The sequence below is a fragment of the Lontra canadensis genome, unplaced genomic scaffold, assembly GCF_010015895.1.
Source record: "Lontra canadensis isolate GAN:19392208 unplaced genomic scaffold, GSC_riverotter_1.0 scaffold5, whole genome shotgun sequence".
Classification (NCBI taxonomy): domain Eukaryota; kingdom Metazoa; phylum Chordata; class Mammalia; order Carnivora; family Mustelidae; genus Lontra; species Lontra canadensis.
In genome coordinates, this window is record NW_022630999.1 from 32,175,613 (window position 1) to 32,195,805 (window position 20,193).

The window sequence follows — 20,193 nt, forward strand, 5'->3', positions numbered from 1 at the left end:
ACCAACCGAACCACCCAGGTGCCCCTAGGAAAAAAATGTTAAGAAAATCATAAGGAAGAGAAGATATATATACAGCACTGTAGTATATCAAAAAAATCCATATATATGTGGACCCGTGCAGTTCAAACCCGTGTTATTCCAAGATCAATTGCATATAGCCTGATACAGTGGTTCCCAGAATTTCTTCCCAATTGGTCATTTTGTGATCTATAACTCACTCGTGCTAGTTCACATATTAGTGTCTGCGTTTACTCACTTATATTTATTTTCGTAAAAAACAGACATATATTACTATATATCAGAAGTAGGTATATTCTGCCATAAATTGAAGATGTTTCAATAAGCAATTGCATTTGACTGCTAGAAACAGAGAGCAGAAATAATAGGCTTAAATTAAGATCGTTTATTTCTTTGTTGCTTACAAAGAAGAATGGGAGGAAGCAGTCCCAGGCTCATCTGTCAGCTCCATGGTGTTGCTGGGAACCCAGGCTCCTCCTCTCCTTCCACTTTGCTCTTCTTACTGGGTGACTGCCATCACCGAGACTGCTTTATAGCTCAAAATGGCTGCTGAGTCCCAGCCATCAGGCAGGCATCAGAAAAGAGGAAAGAGAAAAGATGTGCTTGTATGCCTTTTAACCACGGAGCATTCCTCAGAGTCCCACCCAGCAATTTCTGCTTGATTCTCATCGGGCACGCATAGCCATCTGGCCTACCTAACTGCAAGGGAGGCTGGGAAATGAGGTCTGTGAAGCTGGGTACGAAAATCAGGGTTGTCTTACCAAGGAAGACAGTGGAAGTAGATCCTGGGTAGGCCATGAGACAAGTCTGCCTCAGAAGGTAATAGAAAGTTAAATGTCATGAAAATCAAGCAGGAGTATTAAAACCTGCCTAGACATATTGCTCACTAAGGCTCTGGGCCTGAGGTCTTCTCTCACTGCTAAACAGGGAGATTAGTCAGTGTTCCAGCAATATTAAAGACATGCATTGCCAGAGAGACTTCTCGGTATCCAAAGGAGAGCTGGAGACAGCTTTCTGTCTGTGTGCTTCGAGGCTCCTTAGTCTCTTGGATCCCAAAAGAGAGGTCTCCTCACACATAGCAAACAATGGTATAGACCAAAATTCAAACCTTAGCTTCATTATGCTTTGGTCACCTTTAACAAAGTGTGGTATGACACACTTACCTAAAAGTTCCCCTGAGTGTACGGCTCTGTGAATTTTCAGAAACCAAAGTACCCATGTAACCAGCATCCAGATCTAGAAACAGAGCATAACCCACTCTCCAGAGCCCATAGTGGGCTTCCTCCAGGCCACTGCCCTCCACAGGGCAGCTGTTGTCAGGCAAGTCACTTTGACCTCGTCTGAGCCTCATCTGGAAAAGCGGACTGGGCTGTCACACCGGCTACAGGGGCTTGCTGTGGTAGGGCTGAAGGGAAAGCCGCCGTAATGAAGATGAAGCCCAAAGCTCATGGTGGACACTCGGTAGATGGTAGAAACGATCACTCAGAAAATGAGAAGAGAGCTGCTAACTACCAGCTCGGAAGGCAGAAGGCAAATTCCATCTCAGAAATGACCAGAGCCTGTGAATTTGCCCTCTGGGAGGAAGTATCGTCAGGCTTCAGTGCACGTGCTCAGGCTTCAGTGCACATGCTCAGAACTCAGAGGGCTGGGGACTCAGACGCATGCTGGGGGGTCCTAGGTCTGGGTGAGGCCGAGCATCAGTGAATTTTAAAAGCTCCCTGAGTGACCCAAATGTGCAGCTTTCAACCGTGGCTCTAAACCTCTGTTTCTGCCTCCAGGAAATAACAGATTTAAAGAGTGGCCACAACTCTGAGATATTCTGCCGACTCAATAGAATTATGCATGATAAGCTCTTAGCACAGACTTTGTCCCATGGGAAACACTCAGGAGCTCTTCTGTATTATTGTTACTCCCCCTCGTTATGCATTGGGTCTCAGAAAGGGCCTTTCCGTAATATCTTTCACTCCAGGGGTCAGCAGAGGTTTTCTGGAAAGGGCCAGAGAGTAAATGTCTGCTTCGTGGGCCGTGCGGATTCTGGTGTGTCTACCCACCTTTGTGGTTGTGCTATGAAAGGAGCCCGCGGTGGCACACGCACCAACCATCACGTCTCTGCCATTGAAGCTTCACTTGCGAACGCCGAAATTTGAATTTCATATACATTTGCACATGTCATGAAATATCATTCTCTTTTTGATTTTTTTCAGCCATTTCAAAATACAAAAACCACTCACAGCTTGGGCTTTCCAAAATTGGCCATGGGCTAGATTTGGCTCACCGCCTCACCCCACTTTTACTCTTCTCTTTTACCATCTTATTTCTCCATGCGATTAAAGGGTAGGGCAGGGTTTTCGTATGTTCATTTGTTTGTTTTAGGGCTCACTCTAAATGGTCTCAGTTTCTCTCTTTCCCTCTTTCTCCCTCCCTATGTCCCTTTCTTTCGCTGTCTCTCCTCTCCCTTTCCAATGCTTCCTACCTCCCCTTTCCTTCTTCCTCCCTCTCTCTCCCTCTCTGTGGCACACCGCTGGGCTGGGCTGGGCTGGGCTGGGCTGGGCTGTGCAAAGGTCTGATGCCGGAAATAGGCCCAGGACCTGTCTTCCAAAACCCTGGCACAAGATCAGTGGTTTCTGCCAAATTCCAAGCTTATGGTGAGACTTTTCAAGCCATCCCCTAGCAACTGCCTTCTGTTCTCTCTCCCTTCTCAGCCCCCTCTCTCCCCACTCCTGCCATTCAAACTTCCCTAGACACTGACTTACAAAGAGGACTGGGAATCCCAGAGCTGCTGTGCTGGAGTCAGTCCATCTGCAGGCCCCCTCCCCCCAAGACTGGAGGCTTCTTTTGGCCTGGAATGTTAACTAACTCTGTTGTGCCCGCTCCGCTGCAGAGTCCTATGCGGGGGTCCCCCAAAGACTGGCCCTCTGTTCTAATTTCCACTCTGTTCTCTCAGCACCCAAGGGCCAGGATGCCATAGTTACTCCCTCCTTGTATTTGTTTAGCTTTCTTTAGTGCACACAATCACAAGCCTGGACTTTGTTAAGATCCACAAGCAAAACGAAGTTCTAAGAGTATTAGAAAATATAAGAGACTGTAATTACACACAATGCTAGGGTGAAAATCCTGTGTTTGCCTCCTTGGGAACTTGTGTGTATGTGTGTCTAGGGCAGAAGTTGAGAAATGGTATTGTGAGGTCCCAGGGCATGTGTGCTTTACATTTTAATAGGCATTGCACAACAGTTCTCAAATAAGATGGTACTAGTAAATGCTCCCACCAGCAGTGATTAAGACTACCCTTAACCCTACACCCTCTCTGATACTCCATGTATCTAACTACAGTTCTTCATCAAGAATACGTCCATGTTTTATTTCAGCGGATACTGCTACACTGACTTCACTGTGCAAACTGGCTGCTCTGACGTACACTCCATTTCCCATGCCTTCTATATATTTTGCCACTCTACAGGGTGAAAAGATGTTGTCGACTTTAATCATGTTTCTCGTGACAATTGAGATTTTTTTTGTTCTCCTTTCTGGAAATATTTAGATCAGGTTCATGGTCAAAAAGAAAAGACTTCCCTGGTGGTCAAGCTTTTAGTGGGGTTGGACAGATTGGATGGAAAACCTGGCTGTCCCCTTCGTGGTGTGTGACACCGGATAGGACCTGGAAAGTCACTGATCCTGGCTTTTAAATCTGTAAAATGGAGACAGTAATTGCTTTCAGTGTTGTTGTAAGGCCTTAGCATGGCACCTGGTGCTTATTAAGCCTTCCGTAAATGCTGGTTGATGTGGCATCTGCCAAATTCTTAGGGAGGTGCTCATCGTGTGTTCCCATATTTAATGGTCCTTTTATGAGTAGATCAAGAAGCTGTGGGGGCAAGGGAGGGAGAGCAAGGGGTGTCCATTAGCACTGGTCCCCATCTAAGGGCAGGGGAGGTTTTAGTCATGAGGCTGGAGATCCAAGATCTTTTCTCCTCATCGGGAAAATCCCAAAGGAGATTTTGTACTTATCCACAGTCTCACTGAGCCAGCTAACTGGATGTCCGATTCTCTGCTTTGGGCTGGAATTCCTTCAGCCCAGTACGGCAGCACTGTCTCCTGCTGATCAGTAGACTGGTGATTATGTATGTCTTTGAGAAGATGGGACTAAAGATAAATTAGTAATTAACAAATGCAGTCTACTTGTCACAACTCCTCCCAACCCTGAAGTCCGAAGGGAAAGAATAATCATGAAAAGTATCACCAAAAATAAACTCTTAGGCACATGGTGCCAGCACACCATCAGATATCCATATAGAAAAAAATAGGGGGCCCCTGGGTGGCTCAGTTAGTTAAGCGGCTGCCTTTGGCTCAGGTCATGATACCAGGGTCCTGGGATCAAGCCCCACATCTGGCGAGCCTGCTTCTCCCTCTGCCTCTGTGCTCTAGCTCTTTCCCAGGTAAATAAATTTAAAAATCTGAAGGGAAAAAAAAAGAGGAGTGGAGTGCTGGGATGGCTTAGTCAGTAAAGTGCCTACCTTTAGCTCAGATCAAGATCCCAGATCCTGGGATCAAGCCCCACATCAGACTCGCTGCTTAGCAGGGTGTCTGCCTCTCCCTCTGCCTCTCCTCACCCTCATGCTTATGTGTACTCTCTCTCTCTCTTTGTCTGAAATAAATAATTTTTTTTAAGAAAAGAACCTTTATTTATAATTGCCAAGAAATGGAAGCCTTTCAAATGTTCATCACCAGACAGATGAATAGCTGTATGAATTGTGATGTATCCATGCCATTGAGAATGCCACTCGGCAATGAAAAGGGGTGGACTGCCGATACAGGCACCAACATAGTTGAATCTTAGAGACTTTAGATGGAGAGAATGAAGCCAGAGACAAAAGAACACATACTGTCTGATTGCATGTTTACAAAATGCTAGAAAACTCAACCTGCAGGGACAGAAAGCTGATCAGTGGTGGGCTGGGGGTAGGAAAGGTTACGTAGGAAAGGGTACAAGAAACCATGTGGAGTCGTGGAATGTTCTGTATCTCGAGTGTGGCAGTAGTTACACGGGGGAATACATCGGCTGGGAATACACTGGTCAAATGAAACTATACAATGAAAATGCATTGTGTTATACAACAGTTAGACCTCACTAATTTTTGTTTGTTTAAATGTGTCCTCAACTGTGAAAAGGCTTGGAAGCCCTGCCCTAGGTGCATTTAGAGGCAAGCGAGCAGATCAGAGTGGTAACCAAAGCTCTTTGTCATCACAGGAGGTACGAGGAGACCAGCGAGAACGAAGCGGCGGCCGAGGAGGAGGAGGAGGAGGAAGATGAGGAAGAGGGAGAGGATGTTTTCGCTGAGAAAGCCTCACCTGATAGGGACGAGTGCCCAGCGTTAAAGGTAGGCAGGACCAGAGAGACCGGAAGGTCTGTCTTGGGGAAACAGCCCTTGGTGCCTGAGTCCAGGCATTCCAAAAAGGCGCCTCCAGCCTTGGGGGACGGGCTCTCGGAATGGGGTGACCTGCAGAAGGTTGTATAGCAGCGCCCCTGCCTGTACTGCAGGGCATCTCAGTGACCATAAACGAGGAGAGGCTGGCTCTCCCCTCCTCTCTCCTGCCCTCTGCTGCTCCCATATCTCCGGGCTGACCTCAAGCTTTGTGGCCAGATGGGTCTGAGTTCAGGTGCTGGCTCTGCTACTCTCTCGCTGTGCAGGCTTAGGCAGGTGACTTCGTCCCTTCCAGCCTTCATTTCCTCATCTCTAAAATGGATACAATAATACCAACCTCACTGACACATTCTTAAGTTTCAAAGGAATGTGTTTCTTTGTTTGGATCTACCCAAAGTACAGTAGGAAAAAAGAGTCCGGTCGGGTTCTCCTCACCACCTCCTTCCCTGCTGTGCTAGGATTACTCACAATAACCAGAGTCAATCTCCACAGAGAGCTCTCTGTCTTCTGCTCCGGCAGGAAGTAGAGCACCCTGTTGTGGGCGAGCAGGGCACCTGGGTGGAGCTGCGAATTGCGCACTGCACAAAGGTGCCTGGCCGGGAGGGTCTGGAGAAGAACCTCGGGCAGCCTTCCAGCTGCTCCACGCTCGGAGTACAGTCTTTTTACAGCCTCTGCAGTCTGAAGGGGTGCCTTTCTCAAAATTACGCAAAGGCACTGTAGGCCAACAGGGCCCTGCATTCAGGTGTTCTTGTTTGCTTGTCTATTGCTGGTGCCCCCTGTAAAGGGACAGTAGAAAACCTGCTCCCCGGGTTGAAAGACTGAGATTTGCGGGTTGCCTCCGTAATTCCAGGGAAGCATCTGCGGTTCTTGGTGGCAGCACTGGAGGCCTTGGGTGTGGCTTTGTCAAAATGTAGTTGGCATAGACGTCTTGAGGGCATGAAGTCGAGGACATCCGTCCACATACTGCTCATGTGAGCTTGTTTGGGGAATGGATATGCTCCAAGACACATGGAGGAATAGGGGCCCGCCCAGCACTCAGGGCCTTGGGCGCTGTCCTGGCACAAAGCCCCCAGCTGTATCTGTGGGTCAAGGGCCAGATGATGGGAGTGGGGAGCAGCTGGGGAGTCTGCCCCAAGAGCCTCAGCTCGGTGGCCAAGACACTGTGGATACGAGTAGCCTCAAAGCTCTGACTTCTTCTTCAGGTGGACAAAGAGACCAACACAGAGACCCCGGCCCCCTCTCCTACAGTGGTGCGGCCCAAGGACCGCCGGGTGGGCGCACCATCCCCAGGGCCCTTTCTTCGGGGGAGCACCATCATCCGCTCTAAGACCTTCTCCCCGGGACCCCAAAGCCAGTATGTGTGCCGGGTAAGCAAATGCATGGTACTGCTCTCCTCCTAGAACACCTGCTTCCCAAGGAGTCATGAGAGGCTGGGGCCTCACACAGTTCTGGGTGCAAATCCTGATGCCTCTTACTTTGTCAGCTGTCCTTGGGCGAGTTAACACCTTACTGCATGCAGAGTTAATACAGTGACTTCAAAGGATTGTTCCAGGAATTGAATTAGAGCAATTATGGGAAAAGCTTGGTAATTCCTGCAAGGCCAACGCTTCCTTTATCATTCCCACCAACTCTCCCCTCCTTCTTCACAGCCTGCCCTTCCCTTCGACACGACCACTTGCTGAGATCAGACTGACCCCTCCCTGTCCCCAAGTGGGCATTCCTTCCCCACTTCCAGGGTGATCCTAGCATGCAGCCTGAGGTTGCAAAAAGGCAACATGTCCATACTACGTTGCTGCAGGTTGGTTGGTTGGATTTCATTGAACCTGTCGCTAACGTTGAAAAGTCAGGGAAGGTGATTAAAAATAAAATAAAAATGAAGAGATTTCACATAAAATTCAAGTTTCTCTTGAAAAAAAAAAAAAAAAAGAAACTGCCTGCCCCTGTGAGCTGCACATTTTCTCACAGCAGCAGGGGGCTGGAGCTACGCAGTGGGGGCATCTGCCCTTAGATGGTTGGAGGGGATGGGCTGGCAAGTTCACTCTGGCCCCCTGGCCCTCTTTACCTGTTTTAGTTGCCAGCCTTCTCTTACAGGCTGCACTGGAGTTAAGAAGTCCTGCAGTAGGCTCGTGCTCCCTCGTGCCTTTCCCTGTGTATCCATCTCATTAGGCTACCCCTTCCCAGGCCTGCCTCCTCCTCTCATTCCACTGTAAATGGAGGGTTTGAGCCCTTCCCACCTCTGAGGGGGTCCCAGCCTTCCTCAGAGATGGCACAGATATAACACAGGCACACCTCCCCTGAGTCCTGGGTCAACATCCTCCCTTACCCTCTACCATGGAGAACCAGTGAACATTAACTAGAAGCAAAGACAGAACCTTCCCTGTCTAATGTTCCAGTAAGTCATCAGAGAAGAAGAAGCCCATGCAACCCAGCCTATGTCGTCAACCTGACACTTAGCCGTCCATTGTAATTTGGGAGGAACAGGGGATATTGAGGGGACGTTTCAATATCTGACATTTAGTATCCACAGCCAAAATTCTAAGATTGAGTAGAGAAGCTAATTTTTTTATAATATGGTCGTGTCACCAGTTTACAAGGTACATCAATTATTCCCACAAAAACATTCCCTTAGTCCCTCCCAGAAATAACATAAATCCCTCCCATCTGTGTCCCGCCTCTAGCTAATTGAGCTTGTAAACATGTGCACGTTGGCTGTATATCCCAGGAAAGGTACAGAATTTCCTAAAGTCCCTGAAGGGAATGTTGACGTCAGGGGATTCGTGAATCACTTGTGGAGAATCCAGCAGTTAAACCACTCACAGCTGAAGAAGAGAAAAATCCAACTCATGTTGCAAATGTGAATAATTTGAAGGATTTAGAAAAGCCCTTAGGATGAATGGATGAAATCCTCTGGTTTGGGCAAAATTACTGGCTTTATGACTGTGCAGTGGAATTCAGACATAAAGTAAAGAACACCACTTGTCAGAAAAATCACACCGAAAGAAATTAGTGTTTGATTCATTCTTTTTCATCAGAATTAGAGAATGCAGTTGTAATTTTGTCAAATGGAACATAGAAGATATAACTTTGTTAAAGTATTTCCGCTTTCCAACTAAAGACACGAAGTTTTTCACCCCCAATATTTACTACAAGGTTCTGGTCCCCTGTTTTGTTTTGTTTGTTTGAGATCGTATTTATTTATTTATCAAAGAGCGCACACAAGCAGGGGGAGCGCCAGGCAGGGCCGGCAGAGTGAGAAGCAGGCTCCCTGCTGAGCAAGGAGCCCAATGTAGGACTCCATCCCCGGATCCCAGGATCAGACACTTAACTGACTGAGCCATCCTGGCATTCCTGGTCCCCTGTTTAGATGGATTCATGTTAAGTGGCCCTTTCCCAGGATTGGCATCTTCAAATAACCAGGAGCTCTGAGGCTGTTTAATAAGCAACTGTAACACACCTAGCACCACAGGGGCCCCTTCCCCTGTTTCATTATCTGGACCAGTTTCCAACCCTGCAAGGCTGCAAATTAAGAAATCCCTAGGTGGCGTGTGTTCCATGAAACAGGCAGAAGGGACTTTCTCACAGAAGCCAAAGTGACAAAAGGTGGAGAAGCAGTTACCATACATTTACGGAAAATTTTTTAACATCCCCAGACCTAAAATGTAACCTCTATGAGGCTTTTCTGATACCTTAGGACACATCTCACTGAAAGATAGCACAGCATAAATCAAGATAATGCACAGATGCTCACAGACACAGTTGAGCGCTATGGGAGCTGGCTGCTGAGATGCTCAGTGTAGTTCTGGGGAAGGAGAGTGGGGATGCCCCATCATCCTCGGGGTGCTGCTGCCTCCCTAAGGGCTCGCTGCAAATCCAACACTGAACCTTGTTCTGTCTCTTGTCTTTTTCATAAAAGTGAAAATCCTCTTCACATTTCTTTCAGCTAGCAAAACCAGGTCCTAACATGGGTCTTTTGTAAAGGCAAAGTGACGTCCCGTGAACTTCCAGAAAGCAGGCATACCTGTATTTTTCCTCTTTCGCTTTCTGACTGTCCCACTTCTGCCCAAGGTTATCTCTTTCTTGTAAAATCTTACTGAAGGCTGCAGGAAGAAGCCAGTGGTACAATAGCCTGAATTTCTTCCTATCATTTCCCCTAAAACTCTGTCGGCATATAATCTGGTAACAATGTAACCCTCCATTTTGGACCCACAAAATGAGTATTACCAAATTCTCAACAGGAAATATTGGGATTGGGGTCTGGGCCCCAGTCTCTCCTCTGGGACACAGCCAGCTCCATGTTTCCCAGTCTGGGACTTAGGGCACTCTAGTTCCTTGTATCAAGGCTTATGCCAGTCAGGTTCTTCATGAGAGCAACAGAAGCAGACTGTGAACGCTATTGCAGGAAACAGTCTTTTGGAAAAGAAACCGAGTAGCTCACATATTCACTGGAAGGTGGGAAAACTGCAGAACCAGGCTCAGAAATCAAATGGGAAGAGGGCAGGCCAGACCCCAGCCAAAATGTCCCACAGAGCCAGTCAGGTGAGGATACAACCAGTGCTGCTGCCGAACTTGGCTCAGCTGGTCCCACTGCTGCCACTGGATTTGACACTGATCTCTCCCCCAGAGGCTCCTGCCCTACGGAGGCCAGAGCCACTCTGCCTGCTACTGTCACCCCTCCTTACCTCCCTGAGGTACAGATATGACCTGCTTGTGCAACAGAAGCAGGTGGGCTCATCCAGTCTGAGAGGCCCAGTCACAGAGCACTGGGTCCAGCTAACCAAGTTGTGATTCAGAGCCTGGGGCAGTTGCGTCCAATGGGCAAAGCCGTGTCCTGTGCCTGCTGTAGCTGCAAGTGAGGCCGGGAAAGGCACACTCCGGCACTGCCAGCCTCCTTAATGCAGGGTGGGCTTTGTCTCCCACCTTGAGTCCTAAGCTGGGGCTTTCCCCATGCATGGGATGGGGTCTGGGATGCTAAGCAACAACCTTTCCCACAAAAAAGCACATGTTTTCTGTGTCCTCTGATCTCAGAAACAAGCCTGCAAAGGGAAATTGTGTTTACCCCATTTCACAGATGCGGAAATCGAGACTCATAAAGTCAGAACACTTTGCTCTGGGTCATGCAGCTTATTAGGTGCAAAGCCAGGAGAGCCCACAGTCTTCCTATCACTCAGAGCCACCGCCCAAAGGACTTCCTTTGCTGTCCCCCAGACTATTTAAGCCTTGTCTGTTCTCCTGGCCTGGTGTCACATTTTTGCATACCAGGTGTCCTCTGCTGGCTTCTCCCTTCTTTGATCTTCAGCACAGCCAGTGTCATTTGGTTAGTTTCCCTGGATCGGGCGCCCTGCTGAACTTGAAGTCCATGAGCGTAGGGACAGTGTATTTAATTACACTCCCTCCAGCTCTCCACAGCCCTCGTGTATTTGACACTTAGAGAGTTCTCAGCGGTACTGTCACATGCTCGGCTCACCCTGACCTGATGAACACAGTTCTTCCAAGACTCGCCTTCCTGAACTAGCTGCCTCTGATTGTCAAATATTTCACATCTTCACTGCTGGTTTCCCTAGTTATTACATGGAAATATTACAGAGCAACAATATTCTCTATCATGGCTGAGAGTGAATGCAGCAAAACATCTTTACACGAGAAAGAGAGAAGTTTAGGATCTAATGTGGCTTTTGTCACTCTTCTCTAACGTCACCATTGACCCGTGAGCAGCTACAACCTCAGGATCAATGGTTTTGATGGGTATGGCTAGTTGGTATGGCACAGTCTGCGAGGGTCGCCTTGGGATGGGAGTACTGTGGGATAAAGCCGCCTCCTGGTACGAGTATCGAGCCACACACCCATCCCAGTCAAGATGGTCCACACCTCCATCCGTATGTAGTTTCAACTTTGAGCCCTCCGTGCATCCTGGGGGCTAGGAGAGGACCTGGCCTCAAGAGTCAGACTGACCAGACTTGGAACTCTTGTTCTGATGCTCACCAGCCTTGTGGTTTGTAAAAAAAAAAATTCTTAAGTCTCCCTGGGCCTCAATGTTCTCCATTAGGACTGTGTGAGGATTAGATGTAACTGTCCATAAAGCACACGGCACAATCCTTATGATTATTTCTATTATTCTATTCCTGATTCTGATCCAGATTCTGCCTCCTGCAGGAGCTTTTGTCAGTTACATCCCTGGGGTTCCTGTGCCCATTAACATTGCAGATTGGTAACATTTATTAATATTACTAATTCATATTAATTATACATAAATATATAAATTATATATAGTTATTAATAATACAGATAAATAACATTATTACTAATAATTATCAGTAACCACAAAAGTAACGCACAAAGAACTTCTCCGGAGGGCTCTGTTGCCTCAGGCCGTGGCCATCACACCGCCCTGCCCTGCAGATGTGATTCGAGAAAGAAACCCCCGGTCTGTGTGTATCCTGGGACGTGCAGACGCTGCAGCCTCCCTCTCCTGTCCTCCTCGGTCAGGGGCACTCTTGGTACAAAAGCGTGATCTCCGGCCACGGAGGGCAAGTGTTGGCCCTCTGGGGAGAGGACATGAGCAGGGGAGAGCTCACAGAGCCTGTGGCTGCCCATCCTGACTTAGACATTTCGGCCACGTGTGTCTTGCCAGTGGCTCCGTGGGTGACAGGGAAGAGTCCATGCAAACAGCCTTGCTGCGCTAGGTCCAGGGGCCATGAGATCCTGGAGTCAGTCTAAGTGGTGACAGCCCCACAGCACTGCTAACTGCGTGGCAACCCCACCACCCTTCTGGCCGCAGTGTGCCTTCCAGACGTACTCGAGTTCTAATTAACCTCCCAGAACTTATCTCCTGCAGCTGAACCGAAGTGACAGTGACAGCTCCACGCTGTCCAAGAAGCCACCTTTTGTTCGAAACTCCCTGGAGCGGCGCAGTGTCCGGATGAAGCGGGTGAGACAGTCCCCTCAGAGCCGTTGGTCATCTCCCCAAGCGCATGCCCCTGTGTCTGACCGTTTCTGCTCAGCCCCTGTGTGAAGAAGGTTGCCTTTGCCAGCGTGACAGTGTTTACGAACCCGGGGCATGTGTAGGCCCTGGGGAGGTGTCAGAGGGTAAATGTCACATTACTGTGATGCTGAACAGGTTAGGTCCGGAGTGTGCATGCTTATCCTTGTCTTCCAGAGTAGAAATCAGAGTCATAAAGAACTAACCAACTCAGGGTGTCCCAGTCTGGTGGAAGCTGCCTCTTGCACGACTCTGCCCAGCGTGTCATGCAGCCGACTGAGCAAAGGTTCTGACAGCCCACCCTGCTGGCAGAGAAGCTGGACACCTCCAAGCCAGAAGCGGGGAGGTGCAAACGGGCTTCTCAGGCCAGCTGGAAAAGCACTGGAAAGAGGCCACAAGCTGCCTTTGTAGAGAAATCTCCCCTTGCCTGATGGAGTCTTGGCTCGGAGATCGGGCTGGGACCGTGTTAGGCAAAGGACTGACTCCTGATACGCACGCTTGGTTGCAAGTCAGAGCTGCAGAGATGCACATGGGCCCTTCCCACTCTGGGCTGTCAGCATAGACAGACTTCCCGGCAGTTCTGGGGAGTTTGCAGAACTCGAAGAAACAGGAGTTGGAATGTCAGAAAGTAGAGAGAGCAAAACAAAAAGAAGGCGCAGGGAGAGAGTGCCAGCAGCCCCAGGCAGGGGAGGGCTCCTCCCACAGACCTCCCGCAGACTGGCTGCCAACAGCAGACTCCTGCCAACCAGGAGTAGGTCCTTTGTTTGTCACCACCGTGCCCCCTAGTCTCTGGAACTAGAGAGCGCAGGAGAAAGGAAGCCACCCAGAGGAGGGTGCACATGGCAGGCTGCCCAGGAATAGGACCTGGCCTCCAATGGTAGGGGCTGGCCCGCTGCCAGCCTGGGTCCCCCTTTTCCACCCCCGTCTGCTGTAACTGGTGCTGCAGTCTCTAGAGCACGGGGAGTCTTCTGGGGAGGTTACTGACAATGCGCATTTCCCAGGCCACACTCCCAGTCTCATTCAGGCAGCAGGGGTGGAGTCCTGGAAACTGCATTATAATAAGCCCCTTGGAAGATTCTAGAACAGGTGTTTCATGATCCCCTCCAGGAGAAATGCCTCTGGAAGCACCTGCTTGCTCCCCATCCATTGCCTACAACTCCCTGTCAAGACAGGCCCTCACAGTTCACCCTTCTTCCCCTCTTCTTCCTCTTAGCCAAGGGGAAGACTCGATAGAGGGAGCCTTGACAGATGGATCTGAGCCTGCATTTCCTTCAGGCCCTGTGATCTGAGACACAGGAGAATCCGGAGGCTGGGCCTGGGTGCTTGGGCACTAAGTCCTTCTTCCACTCCATGCCTGAGCTTGGTCTCTGCTTCGACCTGTCCGGGCAAGTTTCCGGGAGTGGACATCAGTCAGAACAAAGCACCTTCATTTGTTCCTCTGAGAACTTGAGTCGCAGAGATCCCTCAGCTGGGTTTCCTGACCGTGCTCACTTACGAGCACAGACTAGACAGGGCTCTCCCTGGAAGGGCATTACAGAACTTCCTCACTGAGTTGCTTCATGGTCCCACAAGTGTGCTGGCCGCCTTAACTGAGGGGAGCTCTCACTGTAGTGTTTTCTGTACCATTTCCCAAATCCATCTATCAGCCCTTGTGTTTGTTCTCTGTTGCTGCATAACAAGTCACAGCAAACTTAGCACCTTAAAATACTACAAATTCAGTATCTTATAGTTTCCACAGGTCAGGAGTTCAGGCCCAGGTTAGCTGGAGCCTCTGCTCAGGGTCTCAGCGGCCTCACATTTAGGTGCTGACTGACTGCATCGTCCTGTGTAAGTGTGAGTAGGGAAGAATTCATTCCCAGCCTCCCTCGGTTGGTAGACTCCCTCGACTTGTGTTTTCTTGATAGCTTCAGGCCAGGGGCTGCTCACAGGACCCAGAGGTCATTCTCAGGCTCTTGCCATGTGGTCCTTTCCACAGTACAGATTGTGTCTTCAAGACCAGCAGGAGACCTGTTTCCAAGAAGGGCCCAGTTCACCGTTTCGGGGCTCCCTGGATTGGGTCAGGCCCACCCAGGAACATCTCTCCTTTGATTAACTCAGAGTCAGCTGATGAGTTACTTAATCACAGGTGTGCTATCCCATGATATTCACAGACCACCTGCCCCCCAACACTGAAGAGGAGGGCATTCTACGGGCATGAATGTTGGGATTGGGAAACTCCAGGCCAACTTAGAATTCTGCCTCCCTCAATCATTTAGTTATTACTGTTTTTTGATCGAGAAGGAGAATAAGTGGTTGCATTACTCAGGATCATTTACGTCCAGATAACTGAAGAACTCAAATATAGCTTGAAAATGCAAGAGGGAATTCACTGGCTCATTTAATGGGAAACCCCAGGATGCTGGACTACCTTCAGGCATGAACTGAGCCTTTGTTGAGATGGTCGTCAAGCCTCAGTCCCCATCTCATGGCACTGCTCCCCGCAGATAGCTTAATTCTTAAAAAGGCTCACCCCAGATGGTGGGAAAGATGGCCATGATCAGTTCCAGTTTATATCTTGCTGGCTTCTCGACCTCTGTGTAAAGACTCTTTTTTTCCAAGGAGCTCAGCAAAGGTGCCAGAATTGCAGGTTATTGGCTGGGTTTAGACAACAAACTCACCCCTGAAGTGGTCACTGAGGTTCTGACTGTCCAGGTTCGGGTCACATTCCTGCCCCTGGAGTTCCCTGAGAACCACCATGCGGGTTGAGCATGGAAGAGTGGATCCCCAAGGGAAGATGATCTCTGTGGTGGTTACTGTCAGACCAGGGGAGCGGGTGCTGAACAAGCAGAAACAACAGATGTCCGTTAGGGGAACATAAAGTCAGAAAGACATGACGTCTCCCCTCAAGGGAGGGCAGATCTGTACTGAGAAGCAACTTCAGAGCATGATCATGACAAGAGCCCATTTACTGAGTGTGAACGTTGAGGGCACAGAGAGCCGGGAAACTGGGCAGTGTGGGGAGTGAGTGGGTGCAGTCTGGGGCCAACTGCCTGGGCTGCAACCTCAGCTTTGCCACCAACCCCATGCTTGGGACATAAAAATGCTCACTAAACATAAGCGGTGGACATGGGAGAAATCAAGGCAGGCTATGGGGGAGGGCGAACCCCATTTCTGAGGGAATAGAAGCCTTCGGATGAACAATGGGGAGGTATTTGAGGTTTAAGGGGGCAGGTTTTTGGGGCTCATGGGATCCAGCCCTCTAATAACCAGTCAAAGCTCTCGCTCCCCCCACAGCCTTCATCGGTCAAATCCCTGCGCGCCGAGCGCCTGATCCGCACGTCGCTGGACCTCGAGCTGGACCTGCAGGCCACCAGGACTTGGCACAGTCAGCTGACTCAGGAGATCTCAGTGCTGAAGGAGCTCAAGGAGCAGCTCGAACAAGCCAAGAGCCACGGGGAGAAGGAGTTGCCGCAGTGGTTGCGTGAGGATGAGCGCTTCCGCCTGCTGCTGAGGATGCTGGAGAAGCGGGTGAGAGCCTCGGAGAGGCAAGGGGGAGCAGCCCGGTCTGCCCTGGGGGCAGCCCCGGGCTGCAGGGGAGGGAGGACAGAGCTTCGAACAGGGCCTCCAAACCCAGGGCCCACCAAAGAGTGTTCCCAGGGCCCCTCGTTCCCATCAGCAGAGGGATCCAGGCATCCCTTTTTTAACTCTCGACCTGGCTGCAGGTCCTCTTGCTGCATTTCCATGTCTGTGGAAGGCCTATTAGTCACACTTCCTGGGGACCTAATCTGCGATGGGGCACACACCTGGATAGAGTAGATACCGAACACTGACCTGGCCCAGCGTCTGCTCCTGCGGTTGCACAGAGTACTATCTCCAAAGATAACACGTTTGCACCTGGAGGAGGTCCCTCCCGCTCGAGAACTCCCAAAGGCGACGGCTCTGGGCCGCCACCTAGAGGAGAGGAGGGCAGGGGATGGGGAGCGTCTAGCGTCTAGACCCCGGTCCTCAGCAGCACAGGACTGTCTGGGTCAGAGAGCTCCAGAGGGCAGCTTCCAGTCCTTAATGGCCCTGAGGTTTATCTTATCTATGGCTAGCGGATGATGGGTACAACTTCATGGGGTCTGCAAAGCTGGCAGTTTCTAAATGGCTTTTAAAAAAATCGGCTTTTTTGAGCTATATTTAGAGCAATTGGATATTTAGAGCCTTAAAAATTTGACTTTGGCACCAGAGGGCTTGTGAGCTGACAGGTCCCAACCTGTCCTGAAAAAGCAGCAACACAGGGTCAATACACGGAGGCCATCTTCAACTCCCGTATAAGATCTTTGCCACTCCTGGACTGTCCCCCACGGCAGGAATGACCCTTGCTAGTTTTCTCTGCAGCCAAACAAAGTACCTTACAGAGAGCACCTGCCTGGGTTGTTGAGAGTGCCAGTAGCTGAAGCCCCAGCTCTTGGTGCAGGTGAGAATGCCTTAGTGTAGGAAAGTGGTGGTGGGCCCCTGAGGTCTGGACCAGCCTGGGGGCTTCAAATGGACTCTGATAATTCAGGAGTTCCAGAAATGTTTATTTGTTTCTAATTTATTACTTATATCCCATATACTTATAATAGGTAAAGTCAGAGAGAAAGAAAGAAAAAGAAAAGAAAGAGGAAGGGAAGCAGGGAGGGAGGAAGAAAGGGAGGAAGGAAGGGAGGGAGGGAGAGAGGAAAGGGAGGAAACCTGATCTCTCAAATAGCAAAAGAATAGTATATCCATGACTGTCTGAGAGTGACCTCCTTTTTTTTTTAAGATTTTATTTATTTGAGAGAGAGGAGAGTGACCTCCTATTAAAGAACCATTTAAGTGATGGCTTCACTGGAGCAGCTGATTTCAGCTCAGGTTGTGATCTCGGGGTCCTGGGATTGAGCCCCGCATCGGGTTCCGTGCTCAGTGGGGAGCCTGCTTGGGGATTCTCTCTCTCTCTCTCTCCTATCTCTCAAATAAATAAATCTTTAAAAAAAAAAAATCATGGCTTCATTGACCAAAATTCCATCTTCATTACAGTGTTTTCAAGTATGTGGTACATGGGTATTTTAGGGCTCTTTGTGGTTTATTCTCAAAAGTGCTTATAGGGTTTTGCATTAGAAGGAAGGGGTGCAGTGTCCCTAAAGCCCTTGAGTGCAGCTGAATGATTGGAATTGCATTTCTGCCACTTCTTAGTGGTTTGAAATTAAAGAAATTTCTTAACCTGCCTGAGCCTCCATTTCCCCATCTATAATATAGAAGTAATTATAAAATGTACCTTTTTAGGTGGCCCTGAGGATTAGAAAGGTAGCACACACCTCCCTAGGCAGCCCTCATCTCCTTACCACACAGATATTCAGTTCCCTGGCCCTAAAAACCTGTCCACCCCGACGGACGGTGGGATCGTGTCTCCTCACCATTCTGAACAGAAGATCCTGCCGTGGAACAGGAAGGAGTGGGCGAGCCCATTCTGTGACCCTCTTTTTGACTACAGTAGACTCTTCATTCGTGCTAGGAAGTTGTCATTGGCCCGCCCCTTTCTAGAGGCCCTGAGGACTCCGTACCACCTTACAGCCCCACTTGATTTGCCCTACAGATGGACCGAGGAGAGCACAAGGGTGAGCTCCAGACAGACAAGATGATGCGGGCAGCTGCCAAGGATGTGCACAGGCTTCGAGGCCAGAGCTGTAAGGAGCCCCCGGAAGTGCAGTCTTTCAGGTGAGCAGGTGGGCCCCCGGCCTGCCCACCTTGCCCTTTTACACGCAGCTTCCCCAGCCTCCGTCTGCCTGGCCCCGGCTCATGCTCCCTCCACCAGCAGAGCATTAGCGCTCCCTGTAACAGATGTGCGCCCTCTGCCACACCGCCCCTGGCGATCTGGGAGCACGTGGTGCTCTCCCTCAGCTGTCTTTATCAGTCCCCACACAGCTCGAGCTAATTGGTTAGACCCTCTTGTTGAACCCGAGAGCCACCTGCTCCGGCCTTTCCTCTGATTGTTCCCATCCCTGGTAATTACGGAGGATTGGCTGAAGAATAAATAAGTCTGGGGGTGACAGGTGCTTTGGCCGGGCCTCCCTGACTCTGCCTCTGCCTGCCTAGATCTAGGCACGTCTCAAGAGGGCCCCAAATGCCATTTGGCCAGGGTCTGCCATTCACAGCAGCCCTTGCATTTAGACTCATGATATCCTCCTAGAGAAGGCACTCATGGTTATGTATGTGCTCCAAAAAAAAGGAAACGTGCCTTTCTGGAATAGAAACATTTAAAATATACTGTCATTTGTTTAACTGTATTTGGACACCTCTTAATATTTAACCAATTGGGAATCTAAAACAAACAAATGAAACTGCAGGTGGCCCGAGGGCCCTTTCAAACTCAGTCCCATGATTTGAACTAAGAGGGCAGGTCCTGCTAATGTCCCTAAACTAGTGGTTCTCAGCCACGGGTGACTGGGCACCACAGGGACATTTAGCAGTGTCTGGGGACCTTTTTTTGTTGTCACAACTGGAGAAAGGCAGGGCGGGGTGGGGGGTTGTGGCTGGAGGCCACAAGTGGCACCAAGTGGCTGGAGGCCAGGGATGCTGCTATACCTCCTACAATGCCCAGGACAGCCCCCGAAGCTAAGAGAGAGCCTGCCTGTGATATCCATAAAGTGATGGGGCGCCCGGGTGGCTCAGTGGGTTAAGCCTCAGCCTTCAGCTCAGGTCATGGTCTCAGTGTCCTGGGATTGAGCCCCCGCCTAGGGCTTTCTGCTCAGCAGGGAGCCTGCTTCCCTTCCTCTCTCTCTGCCTGCCTCTCTGCCTGCTTGTGATCTCTGTCTGTCAAATAAATAAAGTTTTTTTTGTTTGTTTTTTTTTTAATATCCATAAAATGAGGTTGAAAACTCTGCTCTGAAGGGCTGGTCTCTTTTGCAGGGAGAAGATGGCGTTTTTCACTCAGCCTCGGATGAATATCCCAACGCTCTCTGCAGACGATGTCTAGTCGCCAGAAAAGTATTCCCTTTGTTCCACTGACCACGCTGTGAACGTAGACTGTGGCTAAAGTTATTTATGTGGTGTTATATGAAGGTACTGAGTCACAATCCCTCTAGCGCTCTCGTTGGTTGGAAGACGAACAGACTTTTTTTTTTTTTTTTTTAGTTTGGGTTCTATTATTATTAAAAAAACAAAAACAAAAACAAAAAAAAAACCACGAAAACCAGCATTAAAATGACAAGATTGTATAGTTTGTATATTTAGGAATGTATTTTTGAGAAAGAAAATTTAAATGAACTAAAGCAGTGTTAAGTTGCTGCTCTTCTTAAAATTGTTTAGATTTTTTGTTTTTTGGGTTTTTTTTTTTTTTTTTTGTACAGCTCTACCTTCTAGAGGTTTCACTGCAATAAAAAATAATGTTTCAGGGACGGTAATCCTAAAAGGACGTCCCGCAGGTGTCAACAGCACAGCTGACCTTTCCTACTTACCATATTTTGTACAATATAAAAAAAAAATGTCTGGAACCATTTGGGGAATTCTGAGGTGCATTTGCAAGTCTTCATGAGCTGTGATGTGTTTGTATGTGGCCGCCTGACGTGGGCAGGCAGCACGGAGCTGGCCCGGCGGCCCAGCCCGTGTGGCGACAGGCCTGCCCACAACGGTCTCAGATGCCCCGTGAAGCCACTGAAGTGAGTGAGGGAGGGCTGTGGAGAGCTCCTTTCAGTTTCTTCTCCATCAATAAAGTGGCCTTTCTGAACGAATTTTCACTCTCTTTTTTCCCCCACCCCTCACTTCATCTGTGTCTCACTCAGTGTTATCCTGCCCCTTTCTCAC

The 20,193-nt window shown here is 49.4% G+C and overlaps 1 protein-coding gene across 2 annotated transcripts in view; it reads left to right on the top strand.

Annotated features, from left to right (window-relative positions):
• WWC1 (WW and C2 domain containing 1) overlaps positions 1–20,120 on the top strand; it is a 152,147-nt gene extending 132,027 nt beyond the window's left edge. Inside the window, exons 18-23 of one of the 2 annotated variants that reach the window (XM_032851761.1) lie at positions 5,261–5,390; positions 6,638–6,802; positions 12,268–12,360; positions 15,667–15,918; positions 17,987–18,108; positions 19,300–20,120. In XM_032851761.1, coding sequence (XP_032707652.1) covers positions 5,261–5,390; positions 6,638–6,802; positions 12,268–12,360; positions 15,667–15,918; positions 17,987–18,108; positions 19,300–19,366 — 829 coding nt within the window. In that variant the 3' untranslated portion in view covers positions 19,367–20,120. The remainder of the gene's footprint in view (positions 1–5,260; positions 5,391–6,637; positions 6,803–12,267; positions 12,361–15,666; positions 15,919–17,986; positions 18,109–19,299) is intronic. The other variant, XM_032851762.1, reaches the window with a different exon arrangement.
• The last annotated feature ends 73 nt before the right edge of the window (positions 20,121–20,193 follow it).